The sequence below is a fragment of the Zalophus californianus genome, chromosome 10, assembly GCF_009762305.2.
Source record: "Zalophus californianus isolate mZalCal1 chromosome 10, mZalCal1.pri.v2, whole genome shotgun sequence".
NCBI lineage: Eukaryota > Metazoa > Chordata > Mammalia > Carnivora > Otariidae > Zalophus > Zalophus californianus.
Window position 1 is genome coordinate 44,363,756 of NC_045604.1, and position 13,309 is coordinate 44,377,064.

At 42.9% G+C, this 13,309-nt stretch overlaps 2 protein-coding genes across 13 annotated transcripts in view; one reads left to right on the forward strand and one right to left on the reverse strand.

Moving 5' to 3' along the window:
* Positions 1-8,962, forward strand: part of SMG7 (SMG7 nonsense mediated mRNA decay factor) — an 84,929-nt gene extending 75,967 nt beyond the window's left edge. For 7 of the 11 annotated variants that reach the window (XM_027610312.2, XM_027610315.2, XM_027610316.2 and 4 more), the window contains 7 exons: positions 612-983; positions 1,756-1,905; positions 3,849-3,929; positions 4,427-4,586; positions 5,491-5,661; positions 5,781-5,926; positions 6,539-8,962. In XM_027610312.2, coding sequence (XP_027466113.1) covers positions 612-983; positions 1,756-1,905; positions 3,849-3,929; positions 4,427-4,586; positions 5,491-5,661; positions 5,781-5,926; positions 6,539-6,652 — 1,194 coding nt within the window. In that variant the 3' untranslated portion in view covers positions 6,653-8,962. The remainder of the gene's footprint in view (positions 1-611; positions 984-1,755; positions 1,906-3,848; positions 3,930-4,426; positions 4,587-5,490; positions 5,662-5,780; positions 5,927-6,538) is intronic. The other 4 variants (XM_027610314.2, XM_027610320.2, XM_027610318.2 and 1 more) reach the window with 2 other exon arrangements.
* Positions 8,430-13,309, reverse strand: part of NCF2 (neutrophil cytosolic factor 2) — a 31,165-nt gene continuing 26,285 nt past the window's right edge. For both annotated transcript variants that reach the window (XM_027610325.2, XM_027610324.2), the window contains exons 14-15: positions 13,003-13,180; positions 8,430-10,492 (exon numbers count right to left, since the gene is read on the reverse strand). In XM_027610325.2, the coding sequence (XP_027466126.1) occupies positions 10,380-10,492; positions 13,003-13,180 (291 nt within the window). In that variant the 3' untranslated portion in view covers positions 8,430-10,379. The remainder of the gene's footprint in view (positions 10,493-13,002; positions 13,181-13,309) is intronic.

Below are 13,309 nucleotides of genomic sequence, written 5' to 3' on the forward strand. Positions count from 1 at the left end.
TGTGTACTGTGCGGCTGAAATGAGGAGGGAAGGCTGAAATTATTCAGTGTTTGATTCATTAGAAATACTGGTTAAGCTTTCAGATGCTTTTGCTTTGTAAGGATTATGGGAATGCAAAAATATTCTCTTTGCTGTTGAGGCAATTTCAAATGTGTTCCTTTCTCTTGTAAAGGATAATAGATCTTAAGTACCATTCTTTGCTGCTACTTCTTGTCAGCGTTGTACAAAGGACTTTGTATAAATAATTCTCTCCTATTTGAACATTAACTGCAGAGGGGAAATAGAATCATAATCTTGATGAGGTGTTAAGGATAGGACACCATTCTTAAAACTGTTGTCAACCCCACGGCACTTGAGGCAGGAAGGGGGAACACACACACACACTCATTTGTTCATTAAATCTCATAAATAATTGAATCGAAAGGGAACGTGAGTTCCGTGCCCATCATCTATTCCCAGAGAGCTCTATGTATTGAAAAACCTAAAGGGTAAAGGACTGCTGACTTCCATTGGTTGTAAAATCTCTCAAGTTCGTTCTTTGATTTCCTGAGTATTGAATGTAACATTGCATTTTATCCTAGTCCTGATGACAAGCATCTCTGATTTTTCAGTATCAACAGGCAGATGCCTCCAAACAGCTGTGGAATCCCCCTCAGGTTCAAGGCCCATTAGGGAAAATTATGCCTGTGAAACAGCCCTACTACCTTCAGTCCCAAGACCCCATAAAACTGTTTGAGCCGTCACTGCAACCTCCTGTAATGCAGCAGCAGCCTCTAGAGAAAAAAATGAAGCCTTTTCCCATGGAGCCATATAACCATAATCCCTCAGAAGTCAAGGTCCCGGAATTCTACTGGGATTCTTCTTACAGCATGGCCGATAACAGAGCTGTAATGGCACAGCCAGCAAATATGGACCGCAGAGGCAAACGGTCACCAGGAGTCTTCCGTCCAGAGCAGGATCCTGTGCCCAGGATGCCATTTGAGGTGTGTGTCCTTTCCTGTCACCAGGCACAGCGGAGAGAGGTCCGGGGCTGCATATCTTTTGAATTTCTCAAGTAGACGTTTATAAAGGCCACTCTGACCCATTAGTGCTACAGCGTGCTGCTGACTAACTGGTGTGGCTCTTGGCCTCCTCCTCACAATTGCACAGCCCGATTGGATCTGGGGGAGCTGAGGAATCCCGTTACTGATGTGGAACTGTGATGGCCTGGCAGAGAGATGGTGCGGAAATCTCTATCACAGCATGTTAGAGAATTCTGAAACAAAGCTCCTCTCAGTTGGGCTGAATCATCTAAGTTTAAAAATAGGTTTACTGCGTATTGAAACAAATTGCTTTCTGAGAGGAACAAAGTCAGCCAGTTATCTTTGATAGTGGAGTTCCCCTTCCTTTCTCTCTTTATTCATGAGAAACAGGTGTGTCTATAATTTTTTAAAAGAGCTGTTTCTCTGTTAGCCCAGGATATGCTAATAACCCCTTTGCTGCACCGCATTGTTTTACTCACAGGCCGCATTAACCTCTTATGTTCGGTTCCATGTTTGTCAGTGTTTCTTGCTGCTTTTGTTGTCTTGATCTTTTGCGCCCTTGTCCTTGTGTCACTTTACTTGTGTTTCAGAGCCTTTTCTTCTTTGCTTAATACTGTCTGCGGTAATTCTTCTCCTTGACTTGAGTTGCTTTTATCCCCTTAATCATGCTACTTACTCCTTTGTGCTTTTGTCATGCCTTATTGCATCTCACTGTGATCCTTTCTGTCACTAGGACCCCAAGAGCTCCCCTCTGCTTCCTCCGGACCTGTTAAAGAGTCTGGCTGCCTTGGAGGAAGAGGAAGAGCTGATTTTTTCTAACCCTCCTGATCTTTACCCAGCTCTGCTGGGGCCTCTCGCCTCTCTTCCTGGACGGAACCTCTTTGTATGTATTTGACATAATTCCTCTTGCTCTAACCCCAGCTTCTTTCCTGAGATTTTGGAGTCCTTGAAATAGATGATTTCTTTTTTCTGGAGCTTTCCTTCTTTACAGAATTGTACCATTTATTTCCTTACTGCCCAGACTAACCGTCAAATGGTAGTAGAACATGGGAAAACATTTCTGACGCCACAGTTGTAAAGCTCAGAGTCATAGCTTTGTTATATGTGTTATCCAGAAGCATCCTTCAGGGCTGGTCACACAGGATGCAAACCTGGCAAATTAACTTACTTTTTAGGTGGCACTTCCATCTAAACCCAGGAATTTCAAAGATCGTTTGATCTTGCTCAGGAGCAGTGGATTTTTCTTCATGTACTCAAAATATGAAATGAAATACATTCTAGATTTCTTAGTGACATTATTGAACGGTATGTGGCTCTTTTCTGTTTGGGTAACTGAGAGCCCGGATCTAAATTCAGAGCAAGATTCATAAACAGAATGAGTAAAAATGAAAAGAATTCTATTTATAAACATTGTTGGAGTGCCGTAGGTGAGTGAATACAGAGATAAATAACTAGGATGACATGAAATAAAGTCTTAAGTATTGATTAGTGGTGTCTTTTAAAAATAGTCCTCTGGAAATCACTCTGCATTTCAGAGGATGGCCGTTTTGTATTCTCGTCAATATTTATATAATATTTTGCTGAGGTGGGGGAACATGAAAAGACATATGCTGTGAAGTTTCCCCCCTCCCTTCACTCCATCTTAACAAAACATAAAACAATTCTGAATTTTACTTTTTTGCTGTTTCTTTTTCATAAGTATGAGACAAAAAAAAAACATCCATAAGATTAGAATTAGGAGAAGTAAAACTGTATGGCTCTCATGACAGAAGCTGCCATCCCTGGCACTTGAAGTTCCATCAGAATTTGCCTGGGTGAGTGGCCAGAGAGACGTCCCACTTTTTCACCCAAGTTAGAGAACTAAAAGATCCCCTAGAAACTTAAACTACGAGAGCACAGTGACAGCACCTCAGGGTTGTGGAAAACCTAACTGTGAAACTGTTGGCTCCCTGTGTTTGCCTTTCTTGCCCCTTCTCTACTGGTGTGGCTTGAGGGCTTGAGGGCCCCAGGAGCATCTGTCCACTCCTTTCCTCCTCCCTGACTTCCTGCAGTGCTTGCCCCTCCTCCTCCGTCTGGGTGGGACAGTGGGCGGGGAGGGGAGTGGTTTAGGGGTTTTTTTTTTATGTTTACAAAAAAAACCTTAACTGTAATCCTTTCTGTATTTAACATTGTTAATGATATAATGTGTGTGAAAGTGCTTTGCATGTAGTAGGTGTTTAGTAAATGCTTTGTTGACCCAACTACTCAGTGACAGTGAGCTTCAGAGATTCAGCTTTTTTTCCTGGTAATTTTCTTAAGGCCAGTAAATGTTAGGTTCAACTTCAGCAACTATTTTAATATATACCACAAATAGAGCTGCTTAGGAACCATGTTGACAAAACCAGTTCCATTGTCAAATGGATTTGAAAGGCTTTAAGTCATTAATGTGAGTGTTTTAAAAATTGGGGGAAAAAACTGCCACATCAGCTCAGCATTTTGTTTTGAGAGTATTTTAAATGCAACTCTTAATAAGGGTATTCCTGAAGGTTCCTGCTAGTAAATCACTCAGAACTGCCATTTTCCAGGGTCCCTGGTCCCTACCAGGGTATCTGTGCTAGATGAGAAGTATTGATCCAGGAGCACTGTGTCTGACTTGCACTTAGCTGGTGTCATGGTATTAACATTTAATTCACATCTTCAAAGCCTTATTCATTACATTGTACGTGATGGGTATGTACAAGTATGCTTAAATGGTGGTCTTCTACTTTGATTGTATAGTATCTTAAAGATTAATATTAAGAAAATGGAAGGCATAATTTAACTACCTTTTTTTCCGGGACTGTGAAGAAATCCTTGTTGGAGAAGCCCTCGGAACTCATGTCCCATTCCTCCTCTTTCTTGTCCCTCACCGGATTCTCTCTCAATCAGGTGGGTAGACGGTGAAGAATCCTGCTTTGTGCTTTTATAGTGGGCTAGTATATCCTTTCCCATTTTATTTCCATACCCCTATTTTTCTCTTCCTTTCTCTTCCATATATTGGTGTCTTCCAGACGTTTTATTTTATCCTCTGTCCCTCTGATTCGGTTATATGAGATACTTGTATGTTAAAAGTTTGAACCCTTTAACTTCTCATTAATATGGAAATCCTTAGGGCTCTGCCGTTCAGCCAAGTGAACTATTCATACTTCTAAATCTGGGTGGTTTACATAGAAAGAGAAAATAAAGAGTGAGGGAAAGCAAATTAAGGGAAAATGAATTTAACAGGAAAACCAAAAGAAACTGAAATAAAAGCCTTCAAAAGTTTGTCTTGTTAAGAAAAGCGTGATACACTTAAGATGCTTAAGCATCCGAGAACATGAACATTACATTTTCTTAAATCTCTTTCCTTGGAGTGAGTTTATAACTTGGTTGTCATTGTCTTTCAGGAAAGATACCCAAATAACAGTGTGTTCAATGAGGTCTATGGGAAAAACCTGACAACCAGCTCCAAAACAGAACTTAATCCTTCGCTCGCCCCCCAGGAGACATCACTGTACTCCCTCTTTGAAGGGACCCCCTGGTCTCCATCACTTCCTGCCAGTTCAGGTATTGACTAGTCTTTAAATTACAGACCTTGCATTTCCTGTTCACTCAGATTGATGATGAATTAGTATGATTTTGTGATTATAAATATGGTAGTTTTTTTTTTAAAGTAGTTTCTGAAAGAAAATAGGAAAAAAACCTGATGAGCCAGTTCACATGATAAGTGCCACTAAAAAAAACTTTTTTACAGGGGCGCCTGGGTGGCTCAGTTGGTTAAGCGACTGCCTTCGGCTCAGGTCATGATCCTGGAGTCCCAGGATCGAGTCCCGCATCGGGCTCCCTGCTCAGCAGGGAGTCTGCTTCTCCCTCTGACCCTCTCCCCCTCATGCTCTCTCTCTCTATCTCATTCTCTCTCTCAAATAAATAAAATCTTTAAAAAAAAAAAAAAGCTTTTTTACATCCTCAATAACCAGCAGAGTTGTAAGAGAGAAAAATGTGGGTTCTGTCTTAAGATTTCCAGCTGTTCTTTCATTTTGTTTGTAGATACTCATTCTTTGCAGGAAAAGTTACACTTTTTAAAATAGAGATTTTTTTTTAATCCCTATTTTATAAATGGAGTTTGATTTAATAGTAATTCCTAAGATTAGGCAATTCTCTTTCTAGTAGAGAAGACCAGTAGATACTTACCTGAAACAGCAATGCCAAAATAGTGCATGCCCAGAATTGTCTGGTTTTGCTTTTTTTTTTTTTAAAGCAAGGACATGCCTTAGATATGTGCAGTAAGACTAGCGCATCTGGCAGAGTCCCTTTGGGGGCCCTTATTCTGCCTTTCTCCCAAAGCTGCATGATTACTTTGTGTAAGTAAATTCACTTAGTAGAATTTAAGTGAGCAGATCTATAGGAAACTTCAGTTCTTGGTTTGTTTGTGAAACATCTATTAATGTCTTGTGTTGTTGCGATTTAATAGATCATTCAACACCAGCCAGCCAATCTCCTCATTCCTCTAACCCAAGCAGCCTGCCAAGCTCCCCTCCAACACACAACCATAATTCTCTTCCATTCTCCAACTTTGGACCCATTGGAACTCCAGATAACAGGGATAGGAGAACTGCAGATCGGTGGAAGACTGATAAGCCAGGTGAGGTCCAGACTTCAGGGCCTAGTGAAAGTGAAATCACTTACTCTGTCCTTCTCTGGTGTTTGGTGTTTGGCAATGACAGAACATCTTGAATTCTTCATATCTCTTTGCATCCTTAGCCATGGGTGGGTTTGGCATTGACTATCTCTCAGCGACATCATCCTCTGAGAGCAGTTGGCATCCAGCCAGCACTCCAAGTGGCACCTGGGCAGGCCACGGCCCCTCCATGGAGGATTCCTCTGCTGTCCTCATGGAAAGCCTAAAGGTGAGTAGGTCTTAGGAACAAGAACCACAAGAGATGTCGTTCTGCTTTTGTTCCTATAAATAGCCAGGCTTATTCCTTAGGCCCTTAGAGTCGATCGATTCATAGCACATATCTAGTGAAGTCCTAGAAACATGGTCTGCCTTATAAGATTGAATAGGAATTTTGTTTTTTAAATTTGTGAACTCACTAGTGATAAAGCAGTTATCTTCAAGGGGGACAGAAACAAAGCTTTTAATTGCATTGTAAGGTTAAGACAATTCTGAGTCATTTTGGAATGTTTGATTTAAGCCTTTTGTGACCAAATAAAAGACGGGTATCTAATTTTAGAGATGTTTTGTTTGCCTAAAATCTTTATAGTAAATATTTTGTGGTCCCACGTGGCCCTGAGTTTTAGTAAAAAGTATTTCACCTTTTTTGGTTTAAAATAATCTTAGTGGGAACTAACTGGTCTTGAAGACAGTCTTACAACAACTTTGTCTAATAGCTGGGTTTTTTAGGGGGCAGGGATCTTGGGACATATATGCCTTTATATTTGGTGAGGATTGAGAAGCAGATCCCTTTCAGACATCTAGGCATTTGACCCCTGCTGACAAGCTTTGGGCTGTTTTTCAGTCTATCTGGTCCAGTTCCATGATGCACCCTGGACCTTCCGCTCTGGAGCAGCTGTTAATGCAGCAGAAGCAGAAACAGCAGCGGGGACAAGGCACCATGAACCCTCCACACTGAGGCCGAAGTGGCAACCCTGGGAATGAAGGCTCCATAAACCATGGCATGTTGGGTTTGCAGGACTGGCCCATACAGTTCCCTGCAGGTGGCAGCCCTCTTTTCTGTTTCTTGCTGTCGAGAGGGTGTAAGCGTTCCACCGGCGCGCTGAGTGTGCACGAAATGTCTGCAGTGCAACAAAAAGAACAAAACCATCAGGAACTCTCCGTCCCCCTGGGGCCTTCCGGAGGGAGAGAGGAACTGCTCTTTGTCTCACTCAGTTACCTGATATCACCGCCTCTCACCTTCTCCATCGTGCATGTCCCCAGCCACAAGGGAAGTGAAAGCTGAGAAGGGGAGGCAGATGGGAGAAGCCAACGGGAACTTCTCAGTCCTTTTTTCCTCTTTGGGGAATAAAATAGGAATCCATTAATGATTGCTTTGCTGACTGAGAATGTAGTTGAAATTATTCCTGAACATCTTTTATTATTGTTATTACTCTCAGTAGTAAAATATCACACTGAATTCTTCCACACACAGATGTGCTTCTTCTAGTCAGTGTGCAGCAAGGAAAGCCGCCCTGTTCACTGCTCCTGCGAGAGGTTGGTGGTGACAGGATGGGGAAGCTGACCTCTTCAGCCAGTGGGCGTGTTCCATGAGGGAGAGTCCAAGGCCTCAACTTTCACTCAGAAGGTTCTGGCAGGCCCTCCTCTGGCCTGGAGACTCCAGCAGGAAATGCCCTTCACTCTGTAGGTGCTCGAGCCCCAGTCAAGGATGCAGTGTGGGTGGTGGTGCTGGGCTGGACTGGCAGATGACTGCTGTAGGATTTTAAATTAATGTTTTTGATTCCTGTACATTTTACAGTAGCATAGCAAGCAGTCTCACAGAAGGCAGGCTGGTCCACTCGTGGCCTGACACATTTTAATAGGTAGAAGCTTTCAGTGTGGTTATTTTTTGTTTGATTGGTTTCTGTGACCCCCATCCTGCTTACCACCCATCTCTTGTCCCTACCTCCATGCCTTTCCCACCCTATGCTGTCTGCCAGTAATTGTTTCTATTCCTAATGTGTACAACATCTCGCCAAGAAGCAACAGCATGGGGTCCAGAAGTTGGGGCCCAAAAGACAGTCTGAGGAGGAAGGAAGCAGCGGCGTCTGCATAGCGCACGACGGGCCAGGCCCCTGCCCAGCTGCGCCTCCCGACCTCCACTTTCAGAGTGAAATTCAAGGCAACACGGACGCGTGTGCATCATGCACAGAAGAAAACACAATGAAGTCCGTTCTGGAAAAGGCGAAAGAGAAGAAAATAAACTTTTATTTGGTATTTATTAGAAGGAAAGAGGACTGAAAATTTTCTTGTGTAGAAACAGAAGGACAGCATTTCTGTTAGTTCCTGAAAAGTAATATTTTAAGGGGAAATTATGGAAACAATCTAAATGTCCAATTGCTGTGCTAGTGGTAAGGTCTGTTTCTGGGAGGTGTGTGTGTGTGTGTGTGTGTGTGTGTGTGTACACACACGCGGGTGCGCGCACCCAGCTGCTCTCCCTGGGGGAGGGGGAGTGTGTGTGAGTGTGTGGAGTCAGTGTGGGACTTACAAACTGGAAGACAGCTGCAGAGCAAAGCACATCCAGGAGCCCCGGTTGTCACTCGAGTCTGGGCAACCCCAGCAATGGAAGGGGTGAGATTAATGCTCATTGCTCTTCAGAGACAGTGGTTGGAGCCCCGTATGCTTACATTATTGCTCTTTAAGTTTGACATGGTGTTTGGGGTTTTTTGTTTTTGTTTTGTTGTTGTTGTTTTTTGGAAAGGTGTGAAAGGGTGAAGCCCCCCCACCCAATGGCAATATGAAACCCTTTGTGCTTCTCTCCAGCCCCTTCCCTGTGTCCGCCCCTCTCCCATCCCCTCCCTTCCAAGCCTCCTTCCCCACTACCTTGACCCACTTTGTGTGTTTGAGCTCTGCATTCAGGCAGCTGCAACATTCCAGTGTTTGAGCTGTCCCTGATTCTTGCACCCTAGGCGAGCTGGCCAGGTTCACTGTCTCACTCCCGGTACTGCCCACATCCCATCTACAGCCCTGTTTCTGCATGAGAATTTGGTGTTTGGAATGTTTTCTGACTCTTGGGGCGGGGTTCCTCGCCTTATCATCCTCAATGTGGAGTAATGAGGAGGGAGGGGAGAATCTTCATCAGAAACTGGTTTTGTGTAGTAAACGTTCTCTTGTGTTTTTTTTGTTTTGTTTTGTTTTTTGTTTTGTTCTGTTTCGGTCTGTCTGTGCAAGACCTGCAGCTGCTGAAATCAGCTTTGCCTTTAATTAAACCATGTTCTCTCCAACCAGATCTGTGTGTACGTTGTTTCTTTTCTAACCTAAAAGAATATCCTACTTAGAAAAACAAGTGTTTAAACTACTTAGAAGTCATCTAGGGGAAATCAGAGATGGTCAGAAATTGAATATGCTTCAGGGTTATTTATGCTTTCAGTAGCATTCCAAACCAGTGTGCATTATTATAGAAAGGGATGGGTGAAAGAAACTGTCAAAATTATTTTATCTAATGAATAAAGATGGGCTTATGCAAAGAAGTTAACAACCCTCCATTTTTATCCCTATTTTTACTGTCAGTGGGACAGTGCAGAGATGGTTTCTCTTTCTGGTCTATAAACATCATGAAGTCTGATTAGCCCCAACGGTAATTAGTGTTCTTAGCTTTGAGGTTGCGTTTCTTTGAATTGTGTCCAAAATTTCCAGTGGTAGCCTGCCGGGCCTGCAGCGGCGGGTTGGAGGTCAGTGCCACGGCCTGCCGGTTTGTGTGTTCACTCTGGTCAGCAAGCCTATCACTTCTGTGTTGATTGCATCTACACATCATTTCCTAACTGCTTTTCACAAGCACCTGCACACTTGAGTGGTTACAAAGCCATACATACTGTACAAGGAGGAGAGAGGGAGGGAAATGAAGGCAAGGTTCTAAGGTCTAGTATTTAACCCCAAGTTAACCCTAAAAAATCAAGCCATTTGGTTAAGTGATAACCAAAATAAAACCATAGCATTCTCTCATGTATATTAGCATAGTCCATATTATAAAACGTTAACTAACAAAAAGGATAGTCCTGACCAAGTGGCTTCCTGAATGGGGCTTCTTTACATCACATACTCAGTATTCCTGAGAAGGCATGAAGGGGTGGGATTCTAGTATTTTAATTCTCTATGGAATTGAAAACTAAGTCTAGGTTCTGTTTAAGCAATGAGACTTACAATAGAGGAAAGTTATTTTTGTGTGTGTCTGCCATCTGAATTACCTGTAAATTTACTTCAGGCTCGAGGAGTCTGTGACTGTCGTGGTACCGGAATAGGGGTACTTAACACTTCAGCCTTGGGCCTGTACTCGGTGTCTTGTTTTTTGTAAGTTTTTATTGAGGTACCAGAAGTGCACCAATAGTAAGCGTACAGCTCAGTGAACTTTTACAAAGTGAACACATTTGGGTAGCCAGCACTCCGAGCAAGAAACATTATCAGTACCCTAGAAGACCCCTTCATGTCCTTCCAGATACTTCCACTCACTCACTCCATCCCACCCGCCAGGGTCATCATCATGATAAGTTCTCCCATCATTGTGTGATGGGTTAAATTTTCAGTGGGAAAAGTGGACTAGTTAACACTTCCAAACAGTGATGTCTCCCTACAGTGTACTGCAGGGGCATGCTTAAACCTCACAAATGATTATAGTTACTTTTCTCCAACTTTGTAGGTTATGGAACATCCTAGACTCCTCTAGGAGAGCTTTCCGAATCTGTAGTTGCATGTTCTTCAACAAACGCTTTGGGGAAAATGCCAATCTTCCCTTTGCACTCTCCTTCCAGCCAGTCTTCATTCACTGATAAAAAGAAACGTATACATCAATTTTTAAAACCAATATGGGAGAATTATCTCATCTGGATATGCCACACAGATCTTTGGCAGTCCTTCACCCCCAATTGTGATAACAGGGAAAAGTCCATATCGGAAAGTGATTTGAGGGAAAAGTGAACATACGACTTCCACCATCTTACTGATTTCTGTCTTAATATATAACGGAGGAGTAAAATACAGAAAACCAATTAGATTTTTCAAAAAAACTGCCAGAACAAAAAAAAAAGGTGAAAGAAATTGAATAAATCTTGAGATAGGATTTTTTTTATAACAGTTTTACCTGATCACTGTTAGTAATCTTTATTCTGACTACATGCCATTAATTAAATACCTTAATCTTTGGGGCACATGGGTGGCTCAGTCGGTTAAGCATCCAACTCTTGATTGCAGCTCAGGTCATAATCTCAGGGTTGTGAGATAGAGCCTTGTGTTGGGCTCTGCGCTGAACATGGAGCCTGCTTAAAATTCTCTCTCTCCGGGACACCTGGGTGGCTTAGTTCTTTAAGCGTTTGCCTTTGGTTTAGGTCATGATCCCAGGACCCTGGAATCAAGTCCCACATCAGACTCCCTCTGCCTGTCACTCCCCCTGCTTGTGCTCTCTCTCTCGTTCTCTCACAAATAAATAAATACAATCTTTAAAAAAAAAAGATTCTCTCCTCTCCCTCTGCACCTACCCCTGTTCACTCTCAAATTAAAAAAATAGTTGATCTTTGAACAACACAAGTTTGAACTGTGAGGATCCACTTACATACAGATCCTTTGTTACAGCACAGTGCTGTAAAAGTATTTTCCTTACGATTTTTTTCTTTTTAAGATTGATTTAGAAAGAGAGCATGAGCCGGGGGAGGGGGGTGGGGGAGGGAGAGAAATCTAGGAGACTCCCTGCAGAGCATGGAGCCCCGAGACAGGGCTAGATCCCAGGACCCTGAGATCATGATCTGAGTTGAAATCAAGAGTCAGACACAAAAGGAATATGCCACCTTTTTTCTCTCCACATCTATCCAGAAGGTTTTTCTATGTGTGTTCTAGTTTTTATCTCATCCCACCCATCCCCAAACAAAGGGGACAGTGTAGCTGGTTGGTTGATATTGACACTTAAAAAATGGTGCTGGGAGTTACTAAGCCCTACTGACCCCTGTCAGAAGACAGGCACTGCCAGGGTACCCTGCTTCTTTATTTCATTACTCATATTTTTAGTTAATTGCCAGACAATTGTATACTCTCTACCCCCATTAACTTTAAAATCTCATTTCTTCATCTTTTGGATGGTAATGGAATTTGTTTTCACTACTCTGCATTGCTAATGCACGTTTCTGCTGTTTGAACAACGCTTTTTTTTTTTTTTTTAAGATTTTATTTATTAGAGCATGAGCGGGGGAGAGGGAGAAGCAGACTCCTCACTGAGCAGGGAGCCCAGTGCGGGCCTCAATCCCAGGAACCCAGGATCATGGCCTGAGTGGAAGGCAGACGCTTACCCGACTGAGCCAACCAGGTGCCCCTGAACAAAGCTTTTGATGGGACTCTTGTTTTGAAGTAGAGAAATAAGATTATGTCAAACTGTGAGTTAGAATTAGTGCTTCTCGGGCGCCTGGGTGGCTCAGTTCGTTAAGCGACTGCCTTCGGCTCAGGTCATGATCCTGGAGTCCCGGGATTGAGTCCCACATCGGGCTCCCTGCTCAGCAGGGAGTCTGCTTCTCCCTCTGACCCTCTTCCCTCTCGTGCTCTCTATCTTTCATTCTCTCTCTCTCTCTCTCTCTCGAATAAATAAAAATAAAATCTTTAAAAAAAAAAAAGAATTAGTGCTTCTCTCTGTCAGAAGATCAGCATCACACTGGAAGCCTGTTAGAAATGCAAATTTGAGGCCCCACCCCAGACCTGAATCAGAATCTCTGGTTGCTGGGCCTGTGAATTTTATTTAACTTTCGAACCGGTGCTTGGGCATACTGAAGTTTGAGAAGCACTAAATTAGAACTCTACTTAAAATACTGTTTCAATTTGTAGTGTGTTTGATTACTAACAGGATGAGGAAGGTCACCAGAGACACAAAGCAATGTCGAGTAGCTTCTTTTAAGGCAAAATTTATGCACTCCTTCCCTCATCTTCAAAAAGTACATCAGTTCAGAGAACTGGGGTTTATAGGAAAGTATCCTATGGCTTGGTGCAAAGGCAAAATGATGCCAGCCACCTTCCAGTTGGCTTACTCTGGGAACGAGAATGCATGCCTTCCAAAACACAGCTATTTTTAATGATCAAAACGTCAGCTGAGTCTGTCATTTGTTGCTTCCCTGCCCATTGGAGAAACAGATGGAAAGGCTGAGCCCTCTGTTCTGCTCCCTCCAGCTGAAAGCTAGGAAGGAGATTGAAACCACTGGCTAAAGTTTGGCTTGTAGGTTATTAATATTTCTCCCTCTCTTCCCTTGAACTTATTGCTGCTCACATGGAAATTAGTTTCTATGATCCAGGAGTAGTACTTACCCATTGATATAATCTGGATTATGTCCCCTTCCTGAAACTCCAGGTCTTCCGGCTGGGTGGCTTCGTAACTGAAGAGTGCTACCACTTGGCCTCCTTCCTTAAGCTGAGGTTCTGTTGTCTGGTTTTTAGCTTCAGATTTTTCACTTTCCTTGGGTTCATCTGGAAAGCCTTGGTCACCCTGAAATAATAAAAGGCCTGTTAGTTTCCTCAACTTTTTGGCCAGTGAACGTTGAGCATCACTAAAGGAATCTGTGAAATGTCAATGTAGCACCTGGGATATAAACTCACAAAGGCCAAGTCTGTGATC